At 35.3% G+C, this 14,779-nt stretch overlaps 1 protein-coding gene across 5 annotated transcripts in view; it reads right to left on the minus strand.

Moving 5' to 3' along the window:
- The window catches only part of dmtf1 (cyclin D binding myb-like transcription factor 1), a 33,306-nt gene extending 20,142 nt beyond the window's left edge, over positions 1-13,164 (minus strand). For 3 of the 5 annotated variants that reach the window (XR_008600166.1, XM_055006357.1, XM_023285587.3), the window contains exons 1-14: positions 13,084-13,164; positions 9,968-10,083; positions 9,610-9,705; positions 7,957-8,048; positions 7,590-7,701; positions 6,151-6,227; positions 5,910-6,067; positions 5,794-5,826; positions 4,240-4,349; positions 3,923-4,151; positions 2,556-2,707; positions 2,298-2,483; positions 1,118-1,206; positions 237-395 (exon numbers count right to left, since the gene is read on the minus strand). Coding sequence is in view for 4 of the 5 variants with exons in the window: in XM_055006357.1 (XP_054862332.1) it covers positions 237-395; positions 1,118-1,206; positions 2,298-2,483; positions 2,556-2,707; positions 3,923-4,151; positions 4,240-4,349; positions 5,794-5,826; positions 5,910-6,067; positions 6,151-6,227; positions 7,590-7,701; positions 7,957-8,048; positions 9,610-9,705; positions 9,968-10,076 (1,602 nt within the window). In the remaining variant the exon portion in view is untranslated. The remainder of the gene's footprint in view (positions 1-236; positions 396-1,117; positions 1,207-2,297; positions 2,484-2,555; positions 2,708-3,922; positions 4,152-4,239; positions 4,350-5,793; positions 5,827-5,909; positions 6,068-6,150; positions 6,228-7,589; positions 7,702-7,956; positions 8,049-9,609; positions 9,706-9,967; positions 10,084-13,083) is intronic. The other 2 variants (XM_023285588.3, XM_023285589.3) reach the window with 2 other exon arrangements.
- Positions 13,165-14,779: the final 1,615 nt, after the last annotated feature.

The raw sequence follows: 14,779 nt of genomic DNA on the forward strand, positions 1-14,779 counted from the left end.
CAAATTAGGGAACTGAGAAAGGTGCGATTAAACGCGTTAATTTATTTAACGTGTTATTTTCACGGTAATTAATTAATCGAAATTAAGGCCTTAAAGTCCCAGCCCTAATAAAAACACATTAAAACACACAAGAAAACAGAAAACCTACTAAAACGTATAAATAAGACATGAAAACACATAAAACAAGCAGAACACAGAAGGCTCAGACAGCCGTCCCTCCATCAGGACCTACTGACCGACAGGCTGTGCAGGATGATGTGCTCGTGTGGCGACGGAGAGGAGCCCGTCGTCAGGGTAACCGTGCTGTTATTGGCCAAGCTGAGAGGAAGGCTCTGATTGGACGAAGTCTGGAGGTAGTATGTTCCTGGAGTCCCAGTGGGCTGCAGGTGGAAGGACTGGAGACAACAAAGACACAACAACAACACAACATGAGGAGGAGGCAGACGACTGTGACACTTTTTGTGTTAATTTTGTCTCTTCGACGTCATTTTGTGTCACTTTGTGTTTGTTTCGCATCTCACTCTAGTCATTTGTTTTGTCTTTGTGGTTATTTTGTGTCCCTGTGGGGTTGTGTGTTCATTTTGAGGTTAAATTTGTCTTTTTGTGTCATTTTTTGGTTTGTTTTGTCTCTTTCTGTATTTGATGTTTTTCTGTATTTTTTCTGTTATCTTGTGTCTGTTTGTGTTAATATTGTGTCTTTTTGTGGTCATTTTGTGTCATTCTGTGTTCATTTTATGTCTCTTTGTGACCACTTTGTATCTTTTTGTGACAATTTTGTGTGTCTTTGTGTTAATTTTGTATCTTTTTGTGTTATTTTTGTGTTTCTCTGGTTAATTTTGTATCTTTATTGCCATTTTGCATCTCACTGTGGTCATTTTGTGTATTTTTGTGTTTACTTTGCATGCTTTTGTAGTTGTTTTGTGTGTCCGTGGTTGTATTTTTGGGTCTTTGTGGTCACTTTGTGTCTTTTTGAGGTGATTTTGCTGCACTTTGAGGTCATTCTGTGGCTCTTTCTGAATTTATTGCATCTAATTGTGGTGATTTTGTCTCTTAGTGTGTAACCTGATTAAGTGACAGTAAACTGGTTTGTGTTGTGTTGTTGTGTTGTGTTGTTTACCGGCAGGATCTCGAAGGTCTGCAGAGCTCCAGTGTTCAGAGTGATGGTTTCAGAGTCGCTGGAAGCTGCTGCTGCTGCAGAATCTGAGGCTGAAAACACAAAAACACACTGTCAGAAGCAACACAAAACACACAACAGCTGCACAGAGCAGACACTAAATCCACATTAAACCAGTTTCTTCATTCATTGGTGCCTCTGAATGGAGCCACTAATCAATGAATCAATGAATCACTTCCGCCATTCACACTAAAACTGACTTTTCTCTCCTAAAACATTGGTTTGTTGTTTCACACTTTCTATGAGGTCATTTTGTATCCGTTTATGGTAGTTTTGTCTGTTTCTGTGTCTAGTTTTTGTCATTTTATGTCTCTTTGTGACCATTTAGTCTCCGTTTATGAATATGTAATGTCACTTTGAGGATATTTTGCATCTCCTTATGGTGGTTTTGTCTCTTTTTTGGTAATTTCTGCATTTGTTTTTGGTGATTTTGTGTCCTTTTTGGACATCTTGTGTATCCTCAAGGCTTTTTTCGTCCAGATTCTGGTAATCTTGTCCTTCTCTGGTCATTTTACATCTGTTTTTTGAAGTCATTGTGGCTCTATACTGGTTTTCTGTCATTTTGAGCCTCTTTGCAACTATTATGTTTCAATTTTAATACTTTAAGATCAATTTTTGGCCATTTGTGTCCTGATTTGGTCATTTTGTCTCTTTTTGTGTCCTTTTTAGGTTATTCTGTCTGTCTTATTGTGTTTATGTGTAATTTTTGGTCACTGTTTCTGCCTACTCCTTGTGTGTGTCATTATTGTGGTTTTATGTAATTTTTAATCTTTTCACAGCCATTTTATGTCTCTTTGTGGGGTGTTTGGTCATTTTATGTATGTTTTTGCTCATTTTATGTCTTGTTTTGAACATTTTAGATCTGTTTGTGGTGATTCTGTCTCCCGTTGTGGACATTTATGTCATTTTGTGGACACGTTGCATCTTTTGCAGTGGTTTTGTCTCTTGTTTTGTCTTTTTCTCATCATTCTGTTTCAGTTTTTTGCAGTCATTATGCATGTCTTATTGTGATTTTGTCTCTTTGTCTTTTTCTGGTCATTGTATATCTCGTTTTTATCATTTATGTTGACGAGGACAAAACAAAAACATGCAGTCGGACGAATGTCGATGCAGTGATTCTCACCGAGGTGTGTGATCTGCAACGGGATCTGAACCGGAATCTGCAGCGCCGCCACAGAGCTGGGGGTGGGGCTGCCACTTCTCTCGTCCAATCGGGTGAGTCGGATCTGGAGCGAGGAAGAGGAGGGGCTTCCTGGTCCGGACATTGACTGTGAGGATGCCATTAACTCCTGGAGACCTTTCAGGAGGACTGAGGATACATTATAATGAATAATAACAACAATAAGAGGAAGAAGAAGGAGGAGGTCTGGTCTGTATTTACCGTTAAATGGGATCTCCTTGTGATTGGCCACTTGTCTCTTGATACTCCACCACTTCGATCGCAGCCACTGAGGCGACCGGACGCTGCTCCACCCTCCAGCCAGGTCCTCCCACTTTATCTCATTCTCATCCTCCACCTGCAGCTCCGATATCCTGAAACACATCAGTCCAGTTTGAAAAAGAAGTCCAAAACTAGTTCAAAAACAGGTCTGAAGCCAGTCTAATATCAGGTCCAACTCCAGTCTTAAATTAGATTAAATACAGAAAAAAAAAAAAAAGATTAAATACAGTCCACAATCAAGCCTCAAAATGGCCTAAAACCAACTCCAAAACCAAGTCTGAAACCAGTCTTAAATTAGACTAATTACAGTCCAAAATCAAGCTTCAAACCATTTAGTCAAAAATCTATCAAAAACTAAAACCAAAAACATGTTGTAAACCAGTCTAAAATTAAATCCAAAACCTGTCAAAAACTAGTCTGAAAACAAGCCTCAAAGACAACCCAAACTACCAGTAACCAAAAACGAAGCCCCAAACAGGCCAATCAGTCAACCACCAAAGTAAAGCCAGTCTAAAACTCCAACACCAGTCTTAAATTAGTCCAAAACCAATCCAAAAAAGTCCAAAACCAGGTCTGAAACCAGTCAAAAATCAAGTCAAGCTCAAAATAAGTCAACGTAGAAGTACTCCAAAACCAGTCTAAAAGCCAGTCCAAACTAGTCTAAAGTCGGTCCAAAACCAGTTTCAAAAGAAGCCTAGAAGCACTGTAAAACCAGGCTAAAAACAACCCTAAACCAACTACAGAAACAGTATTAGACTCGGCCGAAACCAGTGTGGTTCAAAACCTGCTGAACACTAAATTGTAACCAGTCAAACCTTAAGCTGTTTGAAACTTGTCTAAAACCTTGTCCAAACCAGTTCAAACCAAACCTGAATCTACTCTAAAACTAATTTAAGAGTCTAAAACCAAGCCCAAAACCCTGTCTGAAACTAGTCTAACAGTCCAAAACCAAGTCCTAAATCAGACCCAAAGTAGTTTGAAACCAAACCCAAAACCAGTCCCATATGAGTTGAAAACCATATCCAGACTAAGTCCAAAACCCTGTCTGAAACTAGTCCAAAAACCATGTAAAATCTGGTCAAAAACCTATTTTAAAACTAGTCTAAAATGAAGTCCAAAACTTCTCTAAAGTCAGTCTAAAATCACGTCCAAAGCCAGCCAAAACTAGTCTTAAACTAGTCAAAAACCAAGTCGCAGGCTGAAGACTAAACCACGCTAAAATCCAAAACAAGTGTAATACAAGTAAAAACAATCTAAAAACCAGTTCTAAACAAACTCCAAAACCAGTCTTAGTCCATAACCTGTACCTGCGTATGAGGTTCAGGTCGTCCTCCTTCGTCCACTCCGTTCCTCCGCTGTGTTTCCAGTTCAGGTAGTTCAGCCACTTCGACCGGCACTGTTTCTCTGAGCGCGTGCGAACCTGGTCGGCGACGGTCGCCCAGGAAACGCCCCCAGTGACGGCCGACCCCGGCGACACGCCCGCCATCTCGTACACGACCTCAGCAAGGCGTCGCTCCTCCTCTTCACTCCATTTACCTGTTTTCAAAAAGTAAATCTGACATGAAGCTTCCATACTCTAAGATCAGTTATTGATATTTATCAATAAAGGTGTTCTTCAGGTTACCTGTGTTGCAGGTGTCCTTCATCAGTCGGCAGCGATCTTTGACAGACGAGGCACTTCGACCCAAAGCTGCTCCGATAGTCGCCCAGTCGTTCCCATGTTTCTCTCTCAGTCTGAAAACACATCAGAGGTAACACTGATGTAACCGACGACAAAATCAGACCAAGCCATAAGCCAAGTCTAAAAGTAGTCTAAAACCAGCCCAAACCAGTCTAGAATGAAGTCAAAAAGTAAATCCAAATCCAGCGTACAACTAGTCCAAAACCTTTCAACAACTAGTATAAAACCAGTGTAAAAATCTGTCCAAAGCCTAATCCAAAACCAGTCTAAACTAGTCTAAAGCTAGCATATAACCGGACTAAAAGAAGTCCAAAACCAGTCTAAACTAGTCTAAAGCTAGCACATAACCGGTCTAAAAGAAGTCCAAAACCAGTCTAAACTAGTCTAAAGCTAGCATGTAACCAGTGTAGAAGTCCAAAACCAGTCTAAACTAGTCTAAAGCTAGCATATAACTGGACTAAAAGAAGTTCAAAACCAGTCTAAACTAGTCTAAAGCTAGCACATAACCAGTCTAAAAGAAGTCCAAAACCAGTCTAAACTAGTCTAAAGCTAGCATATAACCAGTGTAGAAGTCCAAAACCAGTCTAAACTAGTCTAAAGCTAGCATGTAACCGCTCTAAAAGAAGTCCAAAACCAGTCTAAACTAGTCTAAAGCTAGCACATAACCAGTGTAGAAGTCCAAAACCAGTCTGAACTAGTCTAACACCAGTTGAAAATAAAGTCTAAAACCACTGTAGAAAGTTGTCCAGAACCTATTTCAAAACCAGCCAAAACTAGCCTGAAATAAAGACCAAACCAGTCCAACACCCATTTCAAAAACTGTTGGAATTCAAGCCATAAGCCAAGTCTAAAAGTAGTCTAAAAACAGCTCAAACCAGTCTATAATGAAGTCAGAAACCAAGTCCAAATCCAATGTAGACATCTATCCAAAGCGACCCTAAACTAGTCTAAAGCTGGCATTTAACCAGTCTAAAAGAAGTCAGAAACCAGTCCTAACGCAAGTCCAAAACAAACTTTAATCTAGTCAAAAACCAAGTCTCAAATAAACCTAAAATCAATCATTGACAATTCAACATCAAATGCATAAAACCTGTCTAAAACACAGTCCAAAACCAGTCATAAACAATTCTAAAACCAGTTCAAAAACCTTCTAAAATCAAGTCCAAAACTTGTCACAACTATTCTCAAAGCAGTCAAAAAATAGCCCAAAACCTAATCTAAAACCAGTATAAAATCTGTTCAAAACAAGCCCAAATCCAGTCTAAAACTAGTTCAAAAACACTCTAAAATCAAGTCTAAAATGCAGTCCTAAACCAGACCAAAATAATCTGAAACCAAGTCCAAACATTAATCAAAAACTGTGTCCAAAAGTCCTAAAGCCTGCCTAAACTAGTCCAAAACAGCCTAAAATGTAGTCAAAAACTTATTCTAAAACTAGTCTAAAGCCAGTCCAAAACGCTAATGTGAATTTTTGATGCTATATGAGGTTATACTCACGCTTTAAGCTTCTCTATCTCATCAGGAGTGTACCTGCAGGAAAAAACGCAAATTACTCCTCAAACTGGGAAAATGCTAAAGTTTCAGTGTGTTTTTTGCCATCTTAGTGAACTCACTTTCCGACGTGGTTTCGGTTGTCGTACATTCGTAGAACTCTTCTGTAGACGGCGAACAGCGGCCGGTTTAGTCCCAAAGCCACCGATCGGTAGAAATCCTTCCTCTCCTCTTTGGACATCTCGAAAATGATCTCTGCAGGATCTTCGATACCACGACTCTGAGAAAATGTTTCAGATGTTAACATCTTTATGTGGCATAAAGACATAAAATAATGAGATGCAGCGATGGATGGTGTTGCACCTTCACATATCGGTCGATGTTGCTCATCAGAAGGTCGATCTCCTCTTTAGACCACATTCCCTGTTTCCACTTATGACCTGAAGTCAAACAAACACTAAATCAAACAAGATGAAATCATTTTTTATGGTTAAGAAGAAACATCTGCATGTTTCTACACAAAATGGTGAAAAAAAATCTATTGAACATTTTTGAAACTAAATATGTCTACTCTTAACAAACTTAAATTAGCAACTTTTCATCTGACTTGTGACCCACTTTTTTTCGATTACAGGCAAATATCAGCTTACACTGTAGAAAAGGACACGACTTGTGGGGCGCAAAGGGGATATATTCTGTATAACCAGTGTAAAAAGTCCAAAACCTAATTGAAAACCAGCCAAAACTAGCCTAAAACCAATCCAAAATCAGTCTCAATGAAGTCCAAAATAAAGTCCAAAACAGTTCAAGTCCAAATCCAGTCTAACAAATAAAAGAAAAACCAAGTTAGAAGGTCCACAACAGATCAAAACCTGTCTGAAACAAGTTCAAAAGTCTAAAGGTATTCTAAACTCCTCTAATGAGTCCTCTAACCAGTCCAAAACAAAGTCAAACTCAATCTAAAACTAGTCTAAAAGCAGTCCAACACCAAGTCTAAAACCAAACCAAAATCCAATTCAAAATCAAACCAAACCAAAATCCAATTCAAAATCAAACCAAAATCCAGTCTAAAGTTGGTCTAAGGGTCTAAAACCTTGTCCAAAATGAAGTCAAAAACCCCATCCGAAACTAATCCAAACACAGACTAAAATCAAATCAAAAACCTAGTCCAAAATGAAGTCCAAATCCAGTCTCAGACTAGTCAAAAACCTGTCAAAAACTAGTCAAAACCAATCCAAATCAAACCTAGAGCCAGTGTAAAAATTTGTCAGAAACCGAAAATCAAAACTAGTCTAAAATCAGGCAAAAGAAATCCAAAATAAGTCAAACACCAAGTCTCAAACCAGTCTACAATCAACATCAATACCAATTCCAAAACAAGCTTAAAATCAGTCTAAAATGGTCCTAAATAAAGTACAGAACCAGTCTTAAAGTGGTCAAATTCAAAATCCAGTCTAAAACTAGTCCAAAACCAGTCTAATACCAAGTCCAAACCAAGTCCACTAACTGTCTAAAATGAGTCAGAAAACAGCTTAAAAATCAAGTCTAAAACTAGTCCAGAATCATGGAGTCAATCTGTATTATAATTAGAGACAGAAGACACTGAATCCACAGAAGAACTGAGGCGACGTCTTCAACCTGTTGAACAACCAACCTGCCAATAATCTTTAAAAACTGGTGACTGGAGCTGATTTAAAGCCAAATCTGTCTCTGATTTAGGTATTCTCTCTTTAATGCACTTAGTATGAAGTCAGAAAGTTCAACTGAGCTGCCATCTTTAGAAGTTCAACTCTTGACAGTACCTTTGTTAGCCAGAGTGTCTTTGTCTTCTTTGGTGGTGAACCAGGCCTGACTGACCGGAGACACTTCTGTCTTCTGACTGGGCGACAGAGAATCTTCGTCCTCCTGAAGAATCTGAACAAACCAACTCAACTATCAGCCCACAAATTCATCAGAAACAAAGTCTTCCGGATCATTTTCTTACATATTTTCTTAGCTTTAACCAAAAAGCTGATAAAATCTTTTGTAAATCTGATCTGTGACCTGAAATTAACACATTATTATCATTTCTAAGTTTTCACCTCAATTAGAAAACTACAATAAAGTACACATCTGCTAAAAAGTGAATAACAGTAATAAAATAAAATGATAATCAAAGGGTAACTTCACCTCTACCTGGATCTGGGCAACTCCATCCTCAGAAAGATCTCCGTCTGCTGTCGCCGTCATCGTCACCTCGAAACTCTCGTCGTTCTCCGATACTGACGACAAGAAAAGGTTGTCTTGAATTTAGACCTCACACATGTTAAAAATATCCTTTATATTAGATCGCAATAAAAGAGCAAGAACGTTTTTGAAATGGATGTTTGAAAGTTCAGTTTAGTGGAAGCAAATGATCCCCACAGAGGAACCCATTAGTTGCTCTAAAGGTTAATTTATCAATCATTAAAAACACTTCCTGTTATTCTGAATATATTCACAGAATTCACAAAGATTCTTTTAACCACCTGAAAGAAGTCTAATGCCAGTATAATACAAGACACAGTCTAAAATAAGTCAAAACTGGTGCAAAACCAGTCAAAAAGTGTGTAAAAGAAGTCCAAAATCTACCTAAACTTAGTCTAAAACCAGCTTCCAAAAGAACTCCCAGAGCAAGACTAAAACTACTTTAAAACCAATCTGAAAACCAGTCCTAAATCACGTTGTGAACCAGCGTTAAGCTAGTCTTAAACAAGCTTAAAACCAAGTTCAAAACCATCCAAAATGAGTTTAGAATCATCCTAGAGTCAGTATCATAAAGAAACAGTCTAAAGTAAGTCAAAACTGGTACAAAACTTGTACAAAAATGTCTAAAAGAAGTTCAAAATCTACCTAAACTTGAACAAAAACCAACCCCCAAAGGAACTCCCAAACCAAGACTAAAACCAATCAGAAAACCGGTCCTAAATTATGTTGTAAACCAATCTTAACCTAGTATACAACAAGCCTCGAGCCAAGTCCAAAATCATCCAAAATGAGTTTATAATCAACCGAAAGTCAGTATCATACCAGAAACAATCTAAAATAAGTCCAAACTGGTGCAAAACTAGTAAAAAAAATGTCTAAAAGAAGTCCAAAATCTACCTAAACTTGGTCTCAAACCAAGACTAAAACCAATCTGAAAACAAGTCCTAAACCATTTTGGAAACCAAACTTAAACTAGGTCCAAAACCACCCAAATTTATCTTAGAATTAGCCTAAAAGTAATATAAAACCAGTATAAAACTAGAAAAAGCCTAAAATAAGTTCAAACAAAGTCCCTAACTGGTACAAAACCAGTCTAAACTTGGTCTAAAACCAGCCCCCAAAGGAACTCCTAAACCAAGACTAAAACTACACGTTAAATATGTCATCGAAGTTTAGTTCTCTCCACCTCCACCTACATTTCAGCACCAGCAAGCATCATAAACTTTAGTTAAAGTCATCTGTAAAGTTTAATATATTAGTAGTTACCTGCAGAGATACCTTGAGGTCATGTGGTACAACAGAAATACCAACTGATAGTCACAACATTAAAAATATGAAATAATAAATTATATTTTCTTGAACATTTTGTTCCATCACTAAGCACATTAGAAAATACATTAATTGTCTAGTTTTTGTTGCCTCAGGAAGTCCTGCAACCAAAGAAATTAGTTTTAAAGTACAATAGATGGATGTTTTTTCATCCATATGGTTTGAAACATCTGAGTAAAGGTTTTGGGGTGCATTAATTTTTAGATAAATCCACCTGGAAAGCTCAATTTACACAATAAGTCAGTGATAAAAAATAAAACCTCTCACTGGGTAAAGTGACAACGGAGAACTGAGGAGTGTCCGAGTCGTCTTGTTCTTCTGTGGAGAGTCGAAGTTTCTTCTGAAGAGGCTCCAAATCTTCATCTGCACACAATAAAGCATTATTTATTGTAAAAAAAACAAAAAAAAACCAAACAACTTTAACGATTGATCACTAACAGACGATTGATAACCTGCAATAAGTGAGTGTTTTGGCCACCAGGGAGCAGCAGAAACAAGCTAAAAGTGGCTGAATGTACTGTGTAAAAACAGTTTTTAACAGTTTTATTTAGATATTCTGGATGTTTGATGGATTTAAACTATAATAAAAGACGCAGAAAGACGTTTTTTGTGTGTTTTAACCCACCGTTGGGAGGACAGTGCAGGATGATACTTCCATCGCTGTCCTGAGTCAACGTTACCGACTTCACTGTTTCTAAAGCTGCAGCGTCTTCATCATCTGCAGCCGAACTCATCCTGAACCTGCAAAAAAACACGATAATTTCACATAATTTCACAGCAACAAGTCTGTATTTGTGTTACAGACCCGTGGAAACAACAGGTGATATTAAAAAAACACATTAAAGTCTCAAAACAGACAGAAAAAGCAGAAAATTGGGTGTTCTAAATGCTAGATACAGCTAAGGGTGATGTTTTTTAACCAGCAATTAGTCATTTACATCCTAAAAATAATGAAAATAATCACATTTTCTCACTAAAATTCCTTGTTTTGCTCAACCAACAGTCAAAACCCAAACAATATTAAATTTAGAGTGAAATAAAGCAGCAAATACTGACAAATTTTGTTGAAAATTTGCTTCCAAATGGGTCAAAATTAGTCACATTAGTCAGCTAGAACTTAAGGATTTTGGTAATTAATATTTAATAGAATAGAATACTTTAGGGGAAATTAGGTTGTTAGAGCAGAAAGAATGTCGTTATGAAAACATAAAAAAAAAGATTAATATGCAAAAAATATGCAGTAAGTAAAAATAAACAATAAGAAAAATATAAAAGGCAAAATGTACAATAAGTGTAGTATACAGTCAAAGTAAAAACTGTATACTTTTGGAGCATTATACACTATATGCATATATTAATACACAAACTATTATTGTAAATATGGTGAAGAAACATAAAGAGCGTAGTTTTAATTGTTATGTTTTAAACCTAGCAGAAAAAAAGGACATTTATTTATTTTTAAGGCATTTATATGAGTGACGCATGCTGTGGTTTTATTTTAAACCCAAGAATTTAGCAAATTATTAGAATAGTTTAACAAAATTAGGTTAAATAATTAAAATGTGCTCTTGTAAGTGGAAGTATTTTAGTGAAAAATAGCTTTCTTGATGTAAAAGGATCGACTGTTGGTGAATCTAAGTGAAAATCTGCAGTTAAAAAAAAACACATGAAAGTGACAAATCTCAGCTTTACAGAACATTAAAAATTCAGCCACTTTCAACGAAATTACACTCGACTGCTGCTATTCAGCTCTAAAAATAAAACGTACAACATGTCATGTTTTGTCATTATAGTGTGGAAAACTCAGGATAGAAATAATTTATAATGATATCTGAATAAAAATCTAAATTTATGTGAAGACCTTCCACCGTATTTTAGTTAAAGAAAGGAGTCTGAAATGGTCACGATATGTTGAAATACTGTTGAAATACGTTATAAGAATAAATTATGTATAAAACATTTAAGTTATATCGAATATTTAATATTTGACTTTAAAAATCAGCAAGATTGTGATAAATTCCTGTATTTTTAAATGCTGGCTTGTGAAAAGTGAAGCAAAGGTAACAAAACAATAATAAAGATAAAAGTAAAAAGACCACAAATGCAAAAATACAACATGAATAAACACAAATAATTTAATTAAAGTGATAAAACCTTTTTTTTCTGAAGGTTTGATTGAGCCAATAGAGAAATATGACCATAAATGTACCTAAAAAGTTTAAATATTAAGGTTAAAACCACACAGTGTAATATAAAATATTATTTTACCTGACTAAATAAATAATGTTAAAACCTGACAATAATATTAATTATGCAAATGTATGTTAGCATCCTACAATATTTCATATTCTAACAATTTACTCATGAAAAAACATAAATTAATGAGCATTTATAGCTATAAGGAATGGAAACTTTACACTGAGGAACAGGCAGTGTAGAGCTGCAATTAAGTGCACTTTCACTCATATTTTATATATTTTACTTGCTTTAAAACAATTAAAATAGAAAACAGAGAATTGCAAACTGGTTATCCACAGGTACTCCAGTTTTTTTATTACTATTTCTATTTTATTCATCATTAAGTGGGCTGGGTACACTTAGGAAAGGAGAAAAGCTGTGAAAAAGTGTGTTTTTCTTCATGAAATTCATGCCAAACTTCCTTTAAAAACAGACAAATTTGAAGGAAATTTGCACACTTGCAGACAGTACAAAGTAAATAATGAACTTGTAGTTTGGGCCTAATTTATTAAAATACTTTGTAATAATTTGAATTGTATGTGCAAAGAACTGTAGCCTGGGTCACTTTAAGAAGATTTTACTACTTGTATTTGCACAAAAACAGACATGATTATTTACACTCACGTTACAAAAACAAGAAAAGCCCTCTAGTTGAAATGTAGTAAAGCAGCGATGTGGTGTTTTTCTTAAATTTACACCAAAACCCCTTGAAAAGTAGTCAAATTTAAAGAAAAAAATGTACATTAGCCAGAACTTAACTTTCATATCAGTACTTATGATATTTTATTTATTATTAGATGTATTGGGTAAATTCGGGTGAGGACTGATCCATTGAATTATTTTAGTAGAAATATAGTTATTTATTGAGCGTTAACTGCTCGCTGCCGCCCTCCTCTGTTTACAGGAGGAACAGTTGTATATAATAAGCTTGTAGTTTGGGTTTAATTTATTAAAATGTGTTGTGATATTCTGGGATGTATGATCACCGAATTGTTGCAAGGGTCACTTTTAAAAGATTTAACGTCAAATTAGAATCTGCATTGCAGTTGTTGTTTGGTAATCAGGAAGAAAGTGTAAAAGTAGCTATTTTTTGTAAGGAGTTTGGGTCGCATCCATCGCTATTTGAAAGGCGGATTCTGCGCAAAGATGAACGCGTCGTTTATGTCCAGTTACATGAATGTTATAATTTAATTTACAGCTTCTAGTGTGAACACAGTAGAGCAGGAATGTAGTTTGAACAGAAGCTGAATTTATGCCGCAGTTTGAGGCGCTCCGCATCGATGCTAAACGTTAGCATCCAGCCGACTAGCAGCTAAATGAAAACTCTCCGGCGCCATGTTCCCCGACAAGGTGAAGCTTATGGCGTCTGTGCGCTTTCACGCACTTCTGCCGCTCCGTTCTCGGTTTTTGCGGGGATTTTGCGGCTCCGCGACGTCCGGGCGTCTCTGAGCGGCTCCCGCCACCGAACAGAAAGTGAATTTTGCGTTTGATTTGGCTACTTACTTCCTGTTTTTGGTCCGGGGACTTGCGAGTTACCAGGATGGAGCGAAGTGCCAGGATGGAGCGAGGCCCGCCGGGGCGCCAGGTCCGACACTAATCCGTAGACCGGAGGGAAAATCCGCTTTTTAACCACTTAATTCACTGATTCTGCGCATTTTTATTTATTTTTTTTAAATGAAGAACAGAAATTTACAATATAGACAATCAATCAGTTAGTTTATCAAAAGAATATTAATATTCAACTATGTTATAAGTCAGATAAGTTTGTCATTGTAATGTATTTATATTAAATTATTCGGGTAAATTTGTGATTAAATATTATTACTTTTTTGTGCTAAGACCCAATATTAACATTACAGACAATAAAATAAATGTATATAATTTATTGATATTTAAATTAGTCAGGCAAATTTGTATATTAAATAATATTGCAGGATCTTTGTTGTTGCTAACTTTTGTGTTGATTCTGTATATTTTTTAATTCAAAATTTTTGCATTAAGATCTAAAATTAACATTACAGATGATAAAATAAAAAGTCTATTAACAGATTATTAATGAATAACTATTTTCACTAGTTTTGCTAGTACAACCTTGTCATTTTTATTTTTATTTAGTCAGGTGAATTTGTCTTTTATGTATAATATTATCTGATCTTTATCTAATTAGCTGGGTGAATTATTTTTTTCCATATATAATATATTTCTATTCAATCTTAATTTTATTCAGGTAAATTTGTATAACTAAAAATACTGAAACATCTTGACCTAAATGTTTAAACTAGTCAGGTAAATTTGTATATTGAACATTAATATAGGGTCTTAACCTTTATATTTAAACCTGGCAGGCATTTTCTTAAATAAATAATTTTGTAAGGTCTTAACTTTTTATCCATTCAGGTAAATTTGAATTAGATTTAATACTATTGATTTGTTTTTTATGTATATATATATATATATATATATATATATATATATATATATATATATATATATAATATGTTGTAAACCTAAACATTTAAATTAGTCATGTCATTTTGTATTATATGTGATATTATAAGGCCTTAACATTAACATTTAAATAAATCAGGTAAGTTTATATTATACAGTGATTTGACTGTTTCATAGCTTATTCTCTAACTAGCAATTATTTTCTTTGTTAGGTACATACTGTCTATATTAATCATTTTATTCATAAAATGTAAGAAAATTATGTATTTTTCTATATATTATATTATTATATTTTCCCACATGTTAAAGTTCCGTGTTCAGATTGCTCATTTCATTTATTAGGAGTGGAAAAAAACAAAAAAAAATCACTTTTTATCGTGTGCATCAAACAAAGCCAACAAATGATCAAACCTGATAGAATATATTGTATTTACACTTCATGTTTCCATAGTTTTCATGCTTTTGTTTGGTTATTATAATTCAGATAATATAAATAAGGGGGGGGGGGATGTCTGTTAATGTAATATTTTAACAGCAAAAACAACGTTGTCTAAATATTATATCATACAGTTTAGTTTAACAGAAAATCAAACTGTGCTTCACTGATAGTGACTTCGTTTTGAACACTGAGATGTGGTTGAAATCTATGGAAGCCCGTTTCTGCCACTTGAAAAAAAAAGTCAAATGCTATCTCATAATTATGATAGAAAGTCATAATTATGACTCTGTATCTCATAATTATGACTTTGTA

This window comes from Amphiprion ocellaris, chromosome 21 (genome assembly GCF_022539595.1).
Source record: "Amphiprion ocellaris isolate individual 3 ecotype Okinawa chromosome 21, ASM2253959v1, whole genome shotgun sequence".
NCBI classification, from domain to species: domain Eukaryota; kingdom Metazoa; phylum Chordata; class Actinopteri; family Pomacentridae; genus Amphiprion; species Amphiprion ocellaris.